The sequence below is a fragment of the Mobula hypostoma genome, chromosome 7 (genome assembly GCF_963921235.1).
Source record: "Mobula hypostoma chromosome 7, sMobHyp1.1, whole genome shotgun sequence".
NCBI lineage: Eukaryota > Metazoa > Chordata > Chondrichthyes > Myliobatiformes > Myliobatidae > Mobula > Mobula hypostoma.
The window spans coordinates 136,210,564-136,227,121 of NC_086103.1; the positions used below are offsets into that span (position 1 = coordinate 136,210,564).

A 16,558-nucleotide genomic window follows, 5' to 3' on the forward strand; every position below is an offset into this window, starting at 1 on the left:
AGACACTTTCTTAACAGAATGTGAAGTGGTCTCAATGACATGTACAAATAGATGCAGTCCTGGTATTTCCTTTGGTTAAAGTGAATAGAACCAGGACTCAGAGTTCCAAACAATGACTTGTAGATAAGAGTAAAGGTATTCACCCAGAGAGTACTGAAATAGTAGATTGATTACCCAGGTAGTTTAGTTATTGAGTGTAGTCAAGACAAAAGTAATATGCTACAATGGAAATTTAATGCTGATAACATAGGCGCTGTATCTTTACATATTGATGAGTTGAAGGTGTTTCGGAGTTTAACAGCTTACAAAGCAGTCAGAGTGGGGCTGCAGGAAAGGCTGCCATGGAAACACCGGAAAGTCAAATGATCTTGTGTGTTTGACACCTCTGTCCCCTATGTGTCTGATGAAGTGGCCCAATAAATTCCTAAGGTACAGATTGTTCAAGTGATCTGTAATTGCTGAATGTAGCTCTGAATAGATTTTTTTAAATAGGCTGTGAGTCAGTGAAATGGCAAATATGTGAACTATTTCACTTACTTGCTATTGAATGAGGCTTTCTTCGAGGTTTATTGTAACAAGACGACCCTATAACTGCTAACACATTCCTGAACCCTGTACAGTGTGCTCCAGTTTGTTTATAGGTATTTTTTGAGCATATACTTGTTGCTTCCCACTCCCCTCCCATCTTTCTCCCAAAGTTTCAATTTCTGCTGACAGCAGAAGAAATGTGGTGGTGTGACTTGAGATTTCATCAGGCAAACATCAGCTTCATTAGATGAATTGCACCTGGAAGTGACAATGCTCTATGGTCACTAATTGAACTGGAAACAATTAGTATCCAATGCATACAATATGGCTTTTAAAAATAATTTACACAGAAGAACCATGGGGAAACAGGTGCCATTTCAGGTGCAATCGTTCAAAGTAACTGTGGTAACTTCTACTTTGAAAAAGGCACACTTGACAACTTCATGCCCGAAGAAACAACTATATCTTGAACGTCAAAACCGTTAGGTATAGACAGAGTCTTTTCCAACCCGTACGGCATGGCAGGAACGCGACATACAGAGCACTCCGGAAGTAAAAAGAATGGAAGTAAAACCCCCCCACCATCCTAATTAGTATTAACTTACTTTTGATAATGCTCACATTATAACACTTCTCCCCCTTTTAAATCCAACATTCCCCAAATGTAAAAACTAGGAAATAAAAACAGTGATGTTATTAACTTGTGTACCCCTGAAAACTTATACTAGTATCTCAGCAACAGTTTATCAATACAAAACATCTGGAAAATGTGACAGATTCAACATTCAATCTAACAACAACCAAAAAAAACTGTCCCGTCAAAAATTCAGTCTGTCAGGAGGTTTGCGAGTGCACTGTGAGGGTGTTTTGGGTGGGTCTGGTTTTGGGGGCACGAGAGGGGTCTGTGTGTCTGTGTGAAAATGTCCATCCTCCTCAGGGGACCCCGACCCCTCTGCCAGCATCTCTCCCTCTGGCAAAGTCACTGGTGGACATGCTTCCACTGTAGGCTGTCTCACAAATGGAAACTCCATGGAATTGTCTGCCTCTGAGCCGGTATCATGACGCAGGCGCACATGGTCCTGATGTCTGCGGAAAACACGCCCATCAGTCAACTTAACAACATAGGAGACGGGACCACTCTGCTTAAGAATAACCCCAGGCAGCCATTGCTGATTGTTTCTCACATAGACATTGTCATCTGGTTTTAACTGTCTCTCTCGCGCATGTTGATCATGTCCCTCCTTCTGCTTTTCCTGTTTTCTCTCCACTTTTTCCTTCATGTCCAGGTACAACAGGTCCAATCTTGATTTGGGCCTATGCTCCATCAGCATCTCTGCTGGAGTGCGGGCAGTCATAGTCTGTGGTGTGAGGTGGTATTTAAACAGGAAACATGAAAGCTGAATGCTAAGAGAGTCCCCTGTCATCTGCTTCAGGTCTTCCTTCACTGTCTGAACAGCCCGCTCAGCCAAACCATTTGAGGCTGGGTGGAAAGGGGCCGTCCGAATGTGATGAATGCCATTCTGCTGCATGAACTCACTGAATAGCTCACTGGTGAACGTTGGGCCACTATCAGTGACCAGAGTGTCAGGCAACCCGTGGACTGCAAACACTTGCCTGAGTTTGTCTGTGGATGAGGGGGCTGTGATGTTGCTCATGATGTGAGCTTTGATCCATTTAGAATGTGCATCTACCATTACAAGAAACATCTGCCCCATAGAAGGGCCAGCAAAGTCCAAATGTACCTTAGATCAGGGGTGGTCTGGCCACTCCCATGGGTGCAAAGGAGCTGGTGGTGGCATATTCTGATTGGTCTGACATTGCATGCATGATTTTATCTTGTTCTCCAGATCCTGATCCATTCTTGGCCACCAAACGTAGGATCTTGCAAGGCTTTTCATTCGAGACACCCCTGGATGAGTCTCATGAATTTCCTCCACAATCTGTGAACGGCCAGGGGGAGGCACGATGACCCTCGCCCCCCAGAAAATGCAGCCATCCTGCAGACTCAGTTCTGTCTTGCATTTGGCATAAGGCTTAATTTCCTCTCCTTCCACGACACTGGGCCAACCTTGTAAAAGAAAAGTATTGACTTGGAACAGGACTGGGTCTCTCTCTGTCCACTGCTTGATCTAGGTCACCTTTACAGGTGTCTCTGACAGCCTCTCCAATGAAAACACAGTCTCTGGAGGCACATATGTAGTAACAGGTGTCTCAGGTAAAGGTAGTTGACTTAGTGCATCGACGTTTGCATTATTCCACACCCACTCTGTGCACTATAGTATACTGGTAGGCTGACAATGTAAGAGCCCAACACTGTATCCTGGCTGAGGCTAGCGGTGGGATGCGTCTAGTCTCACTGAACAGGCTCATCAGTGGTTTATGGTCCGTATAAATTGTAAATACGCGTCCATAAAGGTACTGATGAAAGCATTTGACCACAAAAACAATGGCCAGACCTTCTTTGTCTAGCTGTGAATATCCCTTCTCAGCAACTGTCAGGGTATGTGAAGCAAAACCAACAGGCTTCTCTGAACGGTCCTCCATTACATGTGAGAGAACTGCCCCGACTCCATAGGGCGGGGCATCACATGCAAGGGTGATCTACTTGTCTGGGTCATAGTGAACAAGAAGCTTTGCTGACTGGAGGAGTTCTTTCACTTCCTTGAAAGCTTTCTCCTGCTCTTAGTGCCATTGTGAAGCAGCTTATATAGTGGGGTCAAAACCCTTGAGGGGTCAGGAAGAAATTTGCCATACTAATTCACCATGCCCAAAAATGATCTGAGTTCCGTGACGGTCTTAGGGCTTGGGGCCTCCTTAATAGCTCTCACTTTGTCCTCCACAGGGCAAAGCCCCTCAGCTGTGATCTTGTGTCTCAGGTAAGTCACACTCGATGCCAGGAACACTCATTTTCCGTGTTTCAACCACAGCCCTGCATCTGAGAGCCTCTTCAGCACCCGTTCTAAATTAGCCAGATGCTCCACCTCCGTAGCCCCCGTGATCAAAATATCATCAAGGTACACTGCTATGTGTGGAATCCCCTGCAGCAAAGTGTCCATTGTCCTTTGGAAAATGGCAGGGCTGGACGCCACTCCAAACACCAGGCGATTGTACTTGAATAATCCCTTGAGTGTTGATTGTGACGTACTCCTTTGAATCCTCGTTGAGCAGCAGCTGTTGGTAGGTGTGGCTCATGTCCAGCTTTGTGAACAGCTTACCCCGACAGGGTCGCAAACAGGTCATCCACCCGTGGCAATGGGTACTCCTCCAGCCTAGAGACCTGATTCACCGTAAACTAATAATCCCCATATATCCTCACCATTTTATCTGCCTTCAAAACTAAAACAAAGGGAGCCGCCCACCTTGAAAACCAGATGGGCTCAATAATGCCCAGCCTCTGTAGACGTTCCATCTCCTCCTCGAGTTTGCCTTTCATGGCGTAGGGCATCGACCTGGGCTTAAAAAACGACCCTTAGCCTCAGGGTCGACATGGAGTTGCACTGTCACGCCCTTCAGTGTGCCCAGCTCGTCCCTGAAAATGTCACTGTACCACTGCAAAATGTCCTCCGTCGTGTGTGCATACTTAATTTCATGCCAGTTTAGCAGGATTTTGCGAAGCCAGTCGCGACCCAAAAGACTGGGCCCCCTGCCCTGAGCTATCACTAGCCTGGCTTCAACCTTCTGACCCCGGCTCAAATGTCCACATATAACACCCCTAAATGAGGTATGGGCTGCCCCGAATAGGTCCTAAGTTTGAGCTTTGATGGTCTAACAGGAGGAAGGTTGGACCCCCATGTCCTCCTGTAGGTCTCCACACTAATGATCCAAGCCGTAGCCCCTGAATCTATCTGAAACTTAATGCCCTTTTCCCTGACAGTGACTGTCGCATAATATGGTTTAGGTGGTTCCTCATCTGTTTCCACTCCAAACATGTTGTAGGCACACGCTGCCTCTTCATCTGCTTCTTCCAGATGGTGTGTGGCTGCCTGACCCTGTTGAGCTTTCCCCTGCCCAGGCTTAATCTTACCCTTTAACTTCTGCACTTTTTAGCTAAATGTCCCTTTTACTACAAGCATGGCAGACAGTGTCTTTGAATTTGCAATCATTTGTAGAGTGCGTCCCTCCACACTGGAAACATTCCACCCGCTTTGCCTGTTTACCAGTCTCCCTCCTGACTTGGTGCACTGCTGCCGACTGTGACCTCCCATGTCTTTTCTGGGTATCCTTGACATTATTAGCAGCCATCTCCATGCCTTGGGCAATCTCTAAGGCTTTCTTGAAAATCAGTGGTGTGGTTTCCCCTAACAGGCGGCGTTGTATGCCGTCATTATTAATGCTGCATACCAATCTGTCACGGGGCATGTCTTCCAACACTGCTCCAAAATCACAATGCTCCGACAGTTGCCAAAGCTCGGCACGAAATTGGCCACAGACTGACCTGGCTTCCTGAAATGGCTGTGAAACGTACACCGTTGGACTATCACAGAAGGTTTCGGATTGTAGTGGTTCCCCACGAGCTTGACCAGTTCGTCATATGGAATGTCCCCTGGTTTCCGCAGTGTGGCTAAATTCCTTATCAGCTTGTAAGTCTTTGCCCTACACGCAGTCAGGAGAATAGAGCATTTCTTAGCCTCCTCAGTAATTCCATTAGCACAGAAAAAGTGTCCCAACCTTTACTCATACTTCGGCCAGTCCTCCATTAACTCCACAAATTCAACGATAGTCCCAGACATAGCCATCTGAACGTGAGGCCCCTTATCAGCGCTGCTATTCCCGTGTGAAACGTGCCAACATGTCCGCAAAACCAGTTCACCTCGTCGCCAAAAATATGTAGTAACTTCTACTTTGAAAAAGGCACACTCGACAACTTCATGCCCAAAGAAAGAACTTTATCTCGAACGCCAAAACCATTCTGTATATACAGAGGCTTTCACAGCCTGTACGGCATGGCGGGAACACTATATACAAAGCACACTGGAAGTTAAAAGAACGGAAGTAACCCCCCCCCCATTATCCTAATTAGTATTAACTTACTGTTAATAATGTTAACAGTAACCTCTTCCATCCAAAGCATTTATCTACCGTGATATTGGTTTCACTTCCATTGTCTGGTGCTACTCTAGTTTCTCACTCTACCTCAATCCCTCCCATCATTTCTGGCTCCTTTAGCGTTCTTATTGTATATTTATCTACCAAATTCCATGTTTATTTCTTTGCTGAACTGAGGTCCCCATTTAATTTTTTTTCATGGAGAATCTTCCCACTGTTGCTGATTTCAACTTTCATCTTAACTCCTGTGCCAGCTTTCCTCTGATTTACAGCTCTGTGTTAAAAATGATAAAGTCCAGAAGCCACCAGTTAAACTTCCCAACACATGAACTGTGTAGAAAAGAGAAATGTGATTTTGCAAATACTTTTGTCAGGCAGGTAAAAGGATTTAGAAACAGTCCTAAAACGTAATGCTTTCCATTTACAGTCTTGACCTTTCAATCACCACTGATCCAGGCTAGGAAATTCCTTTTGCCTTATGGATTGTTTGTGACAAACTGAGATTACGTACATTTTTGAAAGATAAAATATCTACTTTGTTGGTTGTTACAGAAACGATTGAATGGTAATACTCCGGGAAAACAATCCAGGGGAAAAAGAAATGCCATTTAGCAAATTGTGGATTTCTAAACAAAATATGTGATGTATTTGAATGATAGATTTTAAAAATGTCTAATGTCTTCATTTGCATTGCTGGGAAAACAGGGTCTAAAAATGAAAATAAGACTTTGTATGCACCTTGTATATTTGCCAATGCATCAAACAAGAACAAAACAAAATCTAAACAAATTTCAAAGGTTTCCTCTCCCTCCTCTGCTGAATAACCTGTCATACTACTTCCTATTAATATACAGTTGCTTTTTAGAAATGTTTATCTGCAAAGATGGGGAAGTTAGCTTTCCATGAAGGCCTTTCATATCCTGAGAGTTTACCAGAAAGTTGTCGCACGGAAGGACAAGCTGTCCAAGACTGTTCATTGTTTGTTTGCCTTCATATTTCCTGTTTTGATCAAGTTGTTAGTTGCTATTGATTTTTCTGGCCCAGACACCCATAAGTTGCCTGCGGAATTTCAGAAGACTGTGTAGCTTCTTTATTGTGGCAGTTGTTTTTGGCTTTGTTCAGCTTGAAACTTTTTTTTTGTAGGATGCTATCGGGCCATACTCTCCTGAAGAATGCATCTCCTTACCTGTCTACACCAGTGCTGAACGAGATCAAGTAGTCATAAATCTAGATGTTCCCTGTGGGGTCAGCCGGGATCAATGGATTCTTTGCGGAGCAGCTTTATTCCTGAGAAATCAGTAGTTTGCTTTTTTTAAATGATTTTTCAAAGCATGAAACTCCAAATTTGAAATAGGAGCAGAAGATTTATTTTTTCTGTGTTGAACATCCTATTGATTCAAATTGCTTACTGCCTATAAAAATGAGGCATTCTAGTACAAATCCTCTAAAATATGTTAGTTTCTCTATTTAACTAAAGTTGTATTATTTTAATTATAATTTATCTGAATTAGGTCAGTTCATTCCATTCAGTGATTGTCATTTGCTGGAAAGGAAATGTTTTCAAATAGTTTCACCATACATGGCCTCAGGAATGTGTTTGTTTTTCAATTTCTTACCTGTTAATGCAGAAGTGTGATGTTACAGAGTATGTTTTGTTGTAATGTCTTTCATGAACATGACCAAAGATGGGCACTCCACTGTTTGTTTAAATATGCTATTTAGTTGTCAGATTAAAATAATAGATTAATACAGTCCTCTTTGAAGTATTCTATTCAGTAATACCATAGTTTAAAACAAGATGCTTGAGGATATAATTTTCATTACCTCCACAACATATTCTATAAAATAGCCATTGTAAGTTTCTGATGTGATTACAAAGAGCCATCAATATTTGACAGGGTGCGGAGGATGGAAGTACTGGTTGAGGAATGAGCAAGAAGGCAACCACTTCTTGCCTTCAGGAAGATAAGGCAGTAAATTAATGATACAAGCATTATAATGTGGGTCCTTGGGAAAAAATGAAAAATGAAGGGAAGGTTATAAATTAAGAGCTTGAAGGTAAATATTCAGTGTTTTTTCCATATGGAGAAATTCCATCACACTCCTTGTTTAGCATTGCACGAAATCATTGATTTATTTAGAGATGTAGCGTGGAATAGACCTCTCTGGCCCAGGCTGCCAGCAACCCCTGATTTAATCCTAACCTAATAATGGGATAATTTATAATGACCAATGAACTTGCCATTGGTACATCTTTGGACTGCGGGATGAAACCGGTGCGTCAGGAGAAAACGCACACATTCCATGGGGAGGCTGTACAAGCCCGTTACAGAGGATGCCAGATTTGAACTCCGAACTTAGACAACTGAGCTCTAATAGTGTTGCGCTAACTGCTTGGCTCCCAATTTTTCCACAACTTGCTTGTAATTTTCAAATATCTTGCAATATTCCTCGAATTTCCACTTCCTCTCTTTGACTATACAATATGGATCATATGCAACTGATAGAAGGGATTTGTTTAAATTGGCATCATGCTGGGCACAGATTCAATAATCAGACAGAAATTGGTGCTAAAATAAAAGATAATCATAAATAATATACTGTAAAACCTGCTATATTTTATCTGTATTCAGTGGGACAGAACCTTCTTGTTGCTCTAGATACAGCCCAATATGTGAAACATGCAAAAACTGTCAAGTTATATTGAATTTAGTATGCATTGCACTTCATCCATGTAAGTTATGCTGATAAATTTTAGAAACAGATTTTATGCACTGTTACAGTTACTATCATTATCAAGATCTGTATGTATGTAGCACATTCTGTTTACTCTTTTAGTAATTAAGTTTTTGTAATGTAAATGTATTTTTAAAACTATTTTTCAAATATCTGAGAACTGGTAAGTAAACCTGAACATTAAGCACTTCACTGAAAAATCTACATAACAAAAACTAACTGCAATGTAAGCAGTCAACTGATATCATCAGTATCTGTATCAGATGTCACACATGCAAACCACACTGAACAGAAAAGATTCAAAATGTAGTGCAAAGGTCTCATGGGATGCAATTCCTTTAGAGCAGCGGTCCCCAACCACCGGGCCGCAAAACATGTGCTACCGGGCCGCGAGGAAACGATATGATTTGGCGATAGGAGTCAGCTGTACCTTTCCTCATACCCTGACACGCCCACTGTTGAGCTTGAACGCACGCGAGGTCATTACGCACGCGTCATCCATGTCAGCACAGGAAGGAGATCAATTCATCGAGCTTGCAAATGACGGCGGGCTGAAAAGTATGTTTGATATAACACCTCTGCTGGAATTCTGGATCAAAGTCAAGGCTAAATATCCTGAGATAGGCACGAAAGCACTGAAATGTTGCTTTCATTTCCAACATTTTTCTGCGAAGCGGAGTTTTCTGCAATGAAGCAACGAAAACTAAATTGCGGAATAGACTGGACATAAGGAACCCTTTGAGTATCACTGTCTCCCATCACCCCTCAATAGGACCGTCTTGTTGCAAGAAAACAAGCCCGGGGCTCCCACTGATTCAGCGATATTGGTGTGTTGCAATGATTTTATATGTTCATATGGGGAAAATATGCACTGTTTGTTTAATATCCAAATGTTACTTAAAATGTTATGATGCTATTGACTTACTTATATAACCATATAGCAACTACAGCATGGAAACAGGCGATCTCGCAACTTCTAGTCCGTGCCGAACGCTACTCTCACCTTGTCCCACCGACCTGCACTCAGCCCATAACCCTCCATTCCTTTCCTGTCCATATACCTATCCAATTTTTCTTTAAATGATAATATCGAACCTGCCTCTACCACTTCTACTGGAAGTTCGTTCAACACTTACTTCAAGCTCCCGTGTCCTCCCCTGATAATTGACCTATCACTATATTCATGCGAGGAAAATATGCGCTGTGTGTTTAATATTAAATTTGTTAGATAAACCCTTTTAGAAATGAAATTGAGTGTATTAGCCATTTATCACCTATATTCTGGTCATGATTAACCCCTCCCCCTGAACAGAATTGCCAAAAACGATTTGCAGAAAAAAAAATCGGCTGGTACATGCATGTGCAGGTCACGCATGCGCACTGGTGCCCACACAAGGCTTCATTGGTCATTGTAGTCTTTTCTGAGTAAACACAACGTATTTGACTGCTACTCTTGTCCGTTGGCAACCCTAACCCCGCCCCGGGTCAGCTGGTCCGCAAGAATATTGTCAATATTAAACCGGTCTGCGGTGCAAAAAAGGTTGGGGACCCTGCTTTAGAGAATCAGACATCCAGAATCACACTTGCTTGAAATTTAGAGCGCTCTTGGAGCAATCAAGGAAGGAAAATCTAAGAGTTAAAATCGTCTAAAGCTAAACCCCAGGATGAACTATAACATCCATTAACTACAAAATTCATTACTTGCCCCCACCAATATTTGTAATTGATAGATTTCTGATTCACTTCATTTTCACCAACAGCCACACACTGTGCCCTTTACCATCTGTAGCCTGCAAGTGGAAAATACTTCAGTGCAGTTTCCAATCACCACATCATGTTGAAGGTGATCAACAGGCAATAGACTACTTTTAGACAACCAAAATAGATGAACAGCTTACTGAGAATTTCTGCAAATGAGATAGGTGAGTTTCAGTACCAAGACAATAAAAACATAGTAAGATTTTACTAAGCTTCCTGCTAATCTTAGCTATTTGAAAAAAAATGTAATCAAATGCATTATATTGTACAGGAAAGCAGCATCATCGTTCTTTCTGCAAACTAGCTGCACCTCCCAGTCTCATGATCAACTTCAGCTTTAATGTTAGCAACCATCTTTCACCAACATCATCAATAGGATCCCAAATGTCAGCGTCACCAGCATTGCTGTCATTCAACAACACCACCACCAATAATAGCAAGTACATTTAAAATAGGTTAAAAAATACCCCAGTGTACTTCACACATGTGGATTCCAAGGAAAAATTAGATATTAGATGGAATGACCAAAACCTTAGCCAATGAGCTTTATTATTTGCATTGAGAATGTGGTGGAAATTCTGGAACAAAGCAACCAGATGACTAAATGCACAGTGCCCATAGGAAGGCAAAGATGTCACATGCACACAAGTCCAGAATAGGTGCTCCAGAAGGCTTTGGAGGCAAAAGCTCCAGGGCTACAGAGAAGGCGATGATAGATTCTTTACTGATGCCTTCAAGATGCCTTTAAGTTCTTCATCCAACTATTATAGAGGAACTATTGGGAGAGGAGGGATTGATCTGAGCTGTTCGGCACTATGAGTCTATGCCTTTAGGTACTTTCTAAGTTAGGATTTCTCAGACCTGACTAAATCATATACATGCTGGAAAAATAAGAAGATGGAGTGTCTTTCAGGCCCAAGAGGATAAGCCAAGATGTTTCTGAGTCACATGGAAATCTCTACAAACAGGTGAACTCAGTGTCATTTATTGTGAAGGTTTGAGGGAATTTGAACAATTTAAGATTGTGCACCAAAGTGTAAAGCAAGAATATTATAAAGAGAGTATGAAAATAATAATAATTTTCGATTTGTTTTCTTGTATACAGGTAATGGAATATTTTGAAAATACATTAAGGTAATTCAAATGAAAATCAAAATTACCTTTCATATACTATGATAACAAAGATAATATATATCACAGGGAAAAATATTACTGGATTAGAATTTTTTCTTTCATCAGATCGATTAAATTAATTTTGGGAATCACTGATGACTGTACATAAAGAAATCAGTTTCACTATAAAATTATATGACACTGTCACTTTTTTATATGACTAAACTGGATAAATTGAACATTTTGACTGAAAGTGGCTTGATTGCACAATAAGTCAGACAGCAGTTTTGTTTAGAGAAGCAGGTTAACATTTGATAAATGATAATTTGAACTGCAGAAATTGAATAATAATTGTTTTAAGATGCAGATACATATGGGATTGAGAGGGAAATGGATCAGCCAAGATGGAATGGCAGAGCAGACTCGATGGGCTGAATGGCCTAAATCTGCTCATGTGTTTTATGGTCCTATGACTTATACAAGAATGAGGTGGAGGGAGATAGAGCAATCGGAAAGATCTTAGATTGGGATAGAAACAGGAAAAATTAAGAGAGTGATAGTCCAAGAAAGAGGGCGTTAAAGAGACAAATATAGAAAAACCTAAATATCAATTTACAGAAAGTGTAAATATTGGAAGCAGAATTATTACCTGAAACTACAAAGAGAAAGTGTTCTGAAATAAAAATGAAAATGCTGAAAATGTTCATTTTTTGAAATAATTGCATTCTCATTGAATAAGTCTGTGCCTGATCGGGCCATGATCCCTTTGGCTGTTTAAACTATTGCTATGATATAAAGTTAAGGGAGAGCTGTTTGGATTTATAACCTGAGAGGTTGTAATGTAACACAGGTCTCCTACTGACTCTAACAAAGCACATTCTTCTAACACAATGTTCCTCGCCAAAGTCTTGAACAAATCTGCTCCGCCTGTAACCTTTTTGGTGAGAGCAATAATATCCATTTATTTCCACTTCACTTTCATTTTACTCCTTGGTCTTCTTTAAAATTTAAAACATAGAACAGTACATCTGGAACAGGCCAGATGACCCACATTGTTGTGCCGAAACAGTTAAAAAGCAAGTCGAAAGCGGGAGGAGAGAAAGCAGCGCACTGCGCGTGCGCAGCCCTCTGGTGAAAAATGATATCGTATCCTTTAAATAGGGGCCATGGACAATTCTGATTTGATGGAGATGGACGTGAAAACACAGAGGAACATCTGGAAAAATTTCTGAAACGCTCGTTCGCTGCTGTCGTTGCTGTGTGGTTGGGAATCTTTCAGAGAGAAGGCCTCAAAATCCCCGGCTTTGCCTGCTGCTGGCGACCAAGATGGAGGTCGAATCGTTCGGATAGAGATGGCGCTCAGTACTCGGTGTCAGAGAGCTGATCAGAGCTCGAAGTTTTCGGATGACTCAGAGTCGGACCGTGGTCGGGTATGGCAGGGAGAGTTTTTCTTCCTTCTCCCGTCTGCGTGAGATGTGGGACATTTGAGAGACTTTGAACTTTTACTGTGTTCATGGACTTCTTCATTAAGTTATGGTATTGCTGCACTATTGTAACTATATGTCATAATTATGTGGTTTTGTTAGTTTTTTTCAGTCTTGGTCTGTCCTGTGGTTTGTGATATCACACCGGAGGAAATAATGTATCATTTCTTAATGCATGCATTACTAAATGACAATAAAAGAGGGTTGTGTGTCTTCATTAATCTAAACACCTAAACTCAAATCCCTCCTACCTACACAAGTCTATATCCCTCCATCTCCCATAAATCCATGACCTTATCCAAATGTCTCTTTGAAGCCTCCAATGTGTTTGCCTCTACCACCGTACCAGGCAGTGCAGGCATCCAGGACTCTCTGAGTGAAAACTTACCTACACATCTCCTTTAAACCTATGCCCTCTCACCTTCAATGCATGCCCTCTGGTATTAAACATTTCAATTCTGGGAAACAGATACTCTCTGTCCACTCTATCTATGCCTCTCATAATCTTGTAAACCTCTATCTATCAAATCTCCCCATAGCATCTGGCACTCCAGAGAAAACAACCCAAGTTTATCGAGCCTTTCGTGATAGCGCATGCTCTCTAAACCAGACAGCATCCTGGTAAATCTCTTCTGCACCCTCTCCATAGCTTCAACATCCTTCCTATTGTGGGTTTACCAAAACTACATGCAATAATCCAGATGTGGCCTAACCAGAGTTTTACTAAGTTGTGACATAACCTCTTGACTTTTAAATTCAGTGCCTCGACTAATAAAAGCAAGTAGTCCATAAGCCTCCTTAACCGTCTTATCGACCTGTGTAGCCACTTTCTAGCTCCCTCTGCTTGGTAACACTGTTAAGGACCTTGCATTTGCAACACCTCACATTTATCTGGGTTAAACTCCATGTGCATTTCTCTGCCCATATCTGCAACTGATCTATATAGTATGGTATTCATTACCAGTCTTCTACACTATCCACAACTCCACCAAGCTTGGTATCATCCACAAACCTACTAACTCACCCATCTACATTTTCATCCAGGTCATTTATATACATCACAAACAACAGAGCTTCCGGCACAGATCCCTGCGGAACACCACAGGCCTCCAGCTTGAATAAGTCCCTGTAACCACTACCCTCTGTCTTCTGTGCGTAAACCAGGTCTGAATCCATATAGCCAATTAGCCGCGGATCTTTTGCATCTTAATCTTCTGGATTAGCCTTCCATCAGAGACTTTGCCAAATGCCTTACTAAAATCCATGTAGACAACATCCACTGCCCTATCTTCATCAATCTCTCTTGACACCTTGTCAAAAAACTCATTAAAGTTGGTAAGGCACGACCAGCCATGCCCAAAGCTATGCTAGCACTCTCTAGTTAGACTATGGATTTCCAAATGCTCATATATCCTATCCCTAAGAATTTTTTCCAGCACTTTCCATACAGCTGATGTGAGATGCACTGGTCTATAGTTCCCAGGATTTTCTCTTTGTTTCCTTCTTAAGTAGAGATACAACATTAGCTACTCACCAGTTTTCCAGGACCTTGCCTGATCAGGGGCCCAGCAATCTCATCTCTTGCCTGCTTCAATAACCTGGGGTAGATCCTATCAGTCCCTGGGGACTTATCCACCATCATCAGGAGGCCCAACTCATCATACTCATCAGAATGCCCAGTACTTCCTCCTCCTTGACCTCTAAACATCCTAACATATTTGTACACTCAGAAATGATCTCCTGGACCTCCATGTCCTTTTCCTTGGTAAATACTGAAGCAAAGTATTCATTAAGTACCTCACTTGCATGTCCGCATCCAAGCAAATGTTCTTCCCTTTATCCTTGCGTGGTCCCAGCCTCTCTCTTGTTATCCTCTCGCTCTTGATGTATGTATAGAATGCCTTGGGATTCACCTGAATCCTACTTGCCAAAGACTTTTCATGGTCCCTGTTGGCTTTTCTAATTCCCTTCTTTAAATCTTTTCTGGCTTCCTTATACTCCTCATGTGCTTTGTTTGATCCTAACTTCTGAAGTTTTACATACTTTTCCTTTTTCTTCTTGACTAAATTCATTGCCTCTCTGGACGTCCAAGGTTCTCTTATCTTTCCATCCCCGTCCTTCCTTCAAATAGGAATGTACATTTCCTGTACTCTTGTGCAGTTGATCTCTAAACACCCTCTACATGTCAGATGTGAACTTGCCAGAGAAGATGCTTCTCAGTTCCTGCTTAATGCCCATGTAATTTGCCTTACTCCAATTTAAACTCTCCTACAGGACTGCACCTATCCTTATCTATAGCTATCCTGAAAGTTAAGGAGTTGTGGTCACTTTTCTCTAATTGGTCACCCACTGAAAGGTTTGTTACCTGGCCAGGCTCATTAACCAACAGCTGGTCCAGTACAGTCCCTCTTCTCCTTGAACCGTTCACACATTGATTTAAGAAACTTTCCTGGATATACTTAACAAAGTCTGCCCCATCTAAACCCCTTACACTAAGAAGTTCCCAGTTTATATTAGGAAAGTTGAAATCAATAACAATAACCCTATTATTTTTACACATTTCCTTAATCTGATTACATATCTGTTCCTCAAAGTCCTGGTGGCTATTAGGGGGTCTGTAGTACAATCCCATCACTGTGATTGCACCCTTCCTATTCCTGAGTTAAACCAAATGAACTCAGTGCCTGACCTCTCCGTTATGTCTAACCTGAGTGCAGCTGTGATATTGTCTCTGATGACTGGTGCAACTCCCATCTCCTTCTCTATCGTATCCAAATCTTCAAAAACCTGGGACATTAATCACCCATTCCTGCCCTTCTCTGAACCAAGTTTCAGTAATGACTACAACATCATAGTTCGATGCACTGATCTATGCTTTATGCTCATCACCCATACCCATAATACTCCTAAGCATTAAACTATACACACAAACTTTCCGACCCAACATTCCTGTTAATTCCATTTTGCCTCTTAATACTTTCCCTGACATCTACCTTCCAGTCCGATCCTTCCCTTACTGACCTGGGGCTCTGAACCCCAGTCCCCTGTAAAACTAGTTAAACTCTCCCGAGTAGCATCAGCAAACCTCCCGGCCAGGACATTGGTTCCCCTCCAGTTCAGGTGCAACCCGTCCCTCTTGTACAGGTCACCCCTTCCCTAGAAAAGGGTGCAATGATCCAAGAACTTGAAGCCCTGCCCCCTGCACCACCTCCTCAGCTACTCATTCATCTGTGCTATCACTCCATTCCTACCTGTGCTATCCATTGCACAGGGAGTGATCTGATGAATTACCCCCTAGCAGTATCCAGAGAGATATACTTGTTGCTGAGGGGATTGGCTACAGGTGAACACTTCTCCTGGTGGTCACCCAACTACTGCCTAAGGGCTGTATTCTGAGTGTGACCACCTCTTCAAAAGTCTCATCTATAATATCTTCGGCCTTCTGAATGATCCTGGGTACATCCAACTCCTTGACCCGATCAGTCAGGCACTTACGTTGGGTGCGTTTTCCATAGATGTAGTCATCAGGGAAACCATCAGATATCCTGAATTCTCACATCTGACAGGAGGAACATTCCATCCTGACCACTCTATTTTTGAAAAAAAGGTTTACCTTTTCCTAACCGTGCCTCCGGCTGTTAAGCCAAAGCCTTCCCACCCTATCACTAGCTCACTCTGACAATGGCTGCTCCGCTTCAGCCTACCTTCCTTTCATTTGCAGCTGAGTTTAGGCCTTTGACGCCGACACTTACTGCATCTGCACAGCCCAAAAGGACCGAACTGTGCCTGAGCCGCTGAAAAATTCTAGATTTTCACGAGACTAGATTAGATTAGATTATGAGGACACGCAGTCATCTTTTATTGTCATTTAGTAATGCATGCATTAAGAAATG

The 16,558-nt window shown here is 42.1% G+C and overlaps 1 protein-coding gene across 3 annotated transcripts in view; it reads left to right on the top strand.

The window, feature by feature from the left end:
• dync2h1 (dynein cytoplasmic 2 heavy chain 1) overlaps nucleotides 1–7,300 on the top strand; it is a 493,185-nt gene extending 485,885 nt beyond the window's left edge. For all 3 annotated transcript variants that reach the window (XM_063054085.1, XM_063054084.1, XM_063054086.1), the window contains one exon: nucleotides 6,718–7,300. In XM_063054085.1, the coding sequence (XP_062910155.1) occupies nucleotides 6,718–6,876 (159 nt within the window). In that variant the 3' untranslated portion in view covers nucleotides 6,877–7,300. The remainder of the gene's footprint in view (nucleotides 1–6,717) is intronic.
• The last annotated feature ends 9,258 nt before the right edge of the window (nucleotides 7,301–16,558 follow it).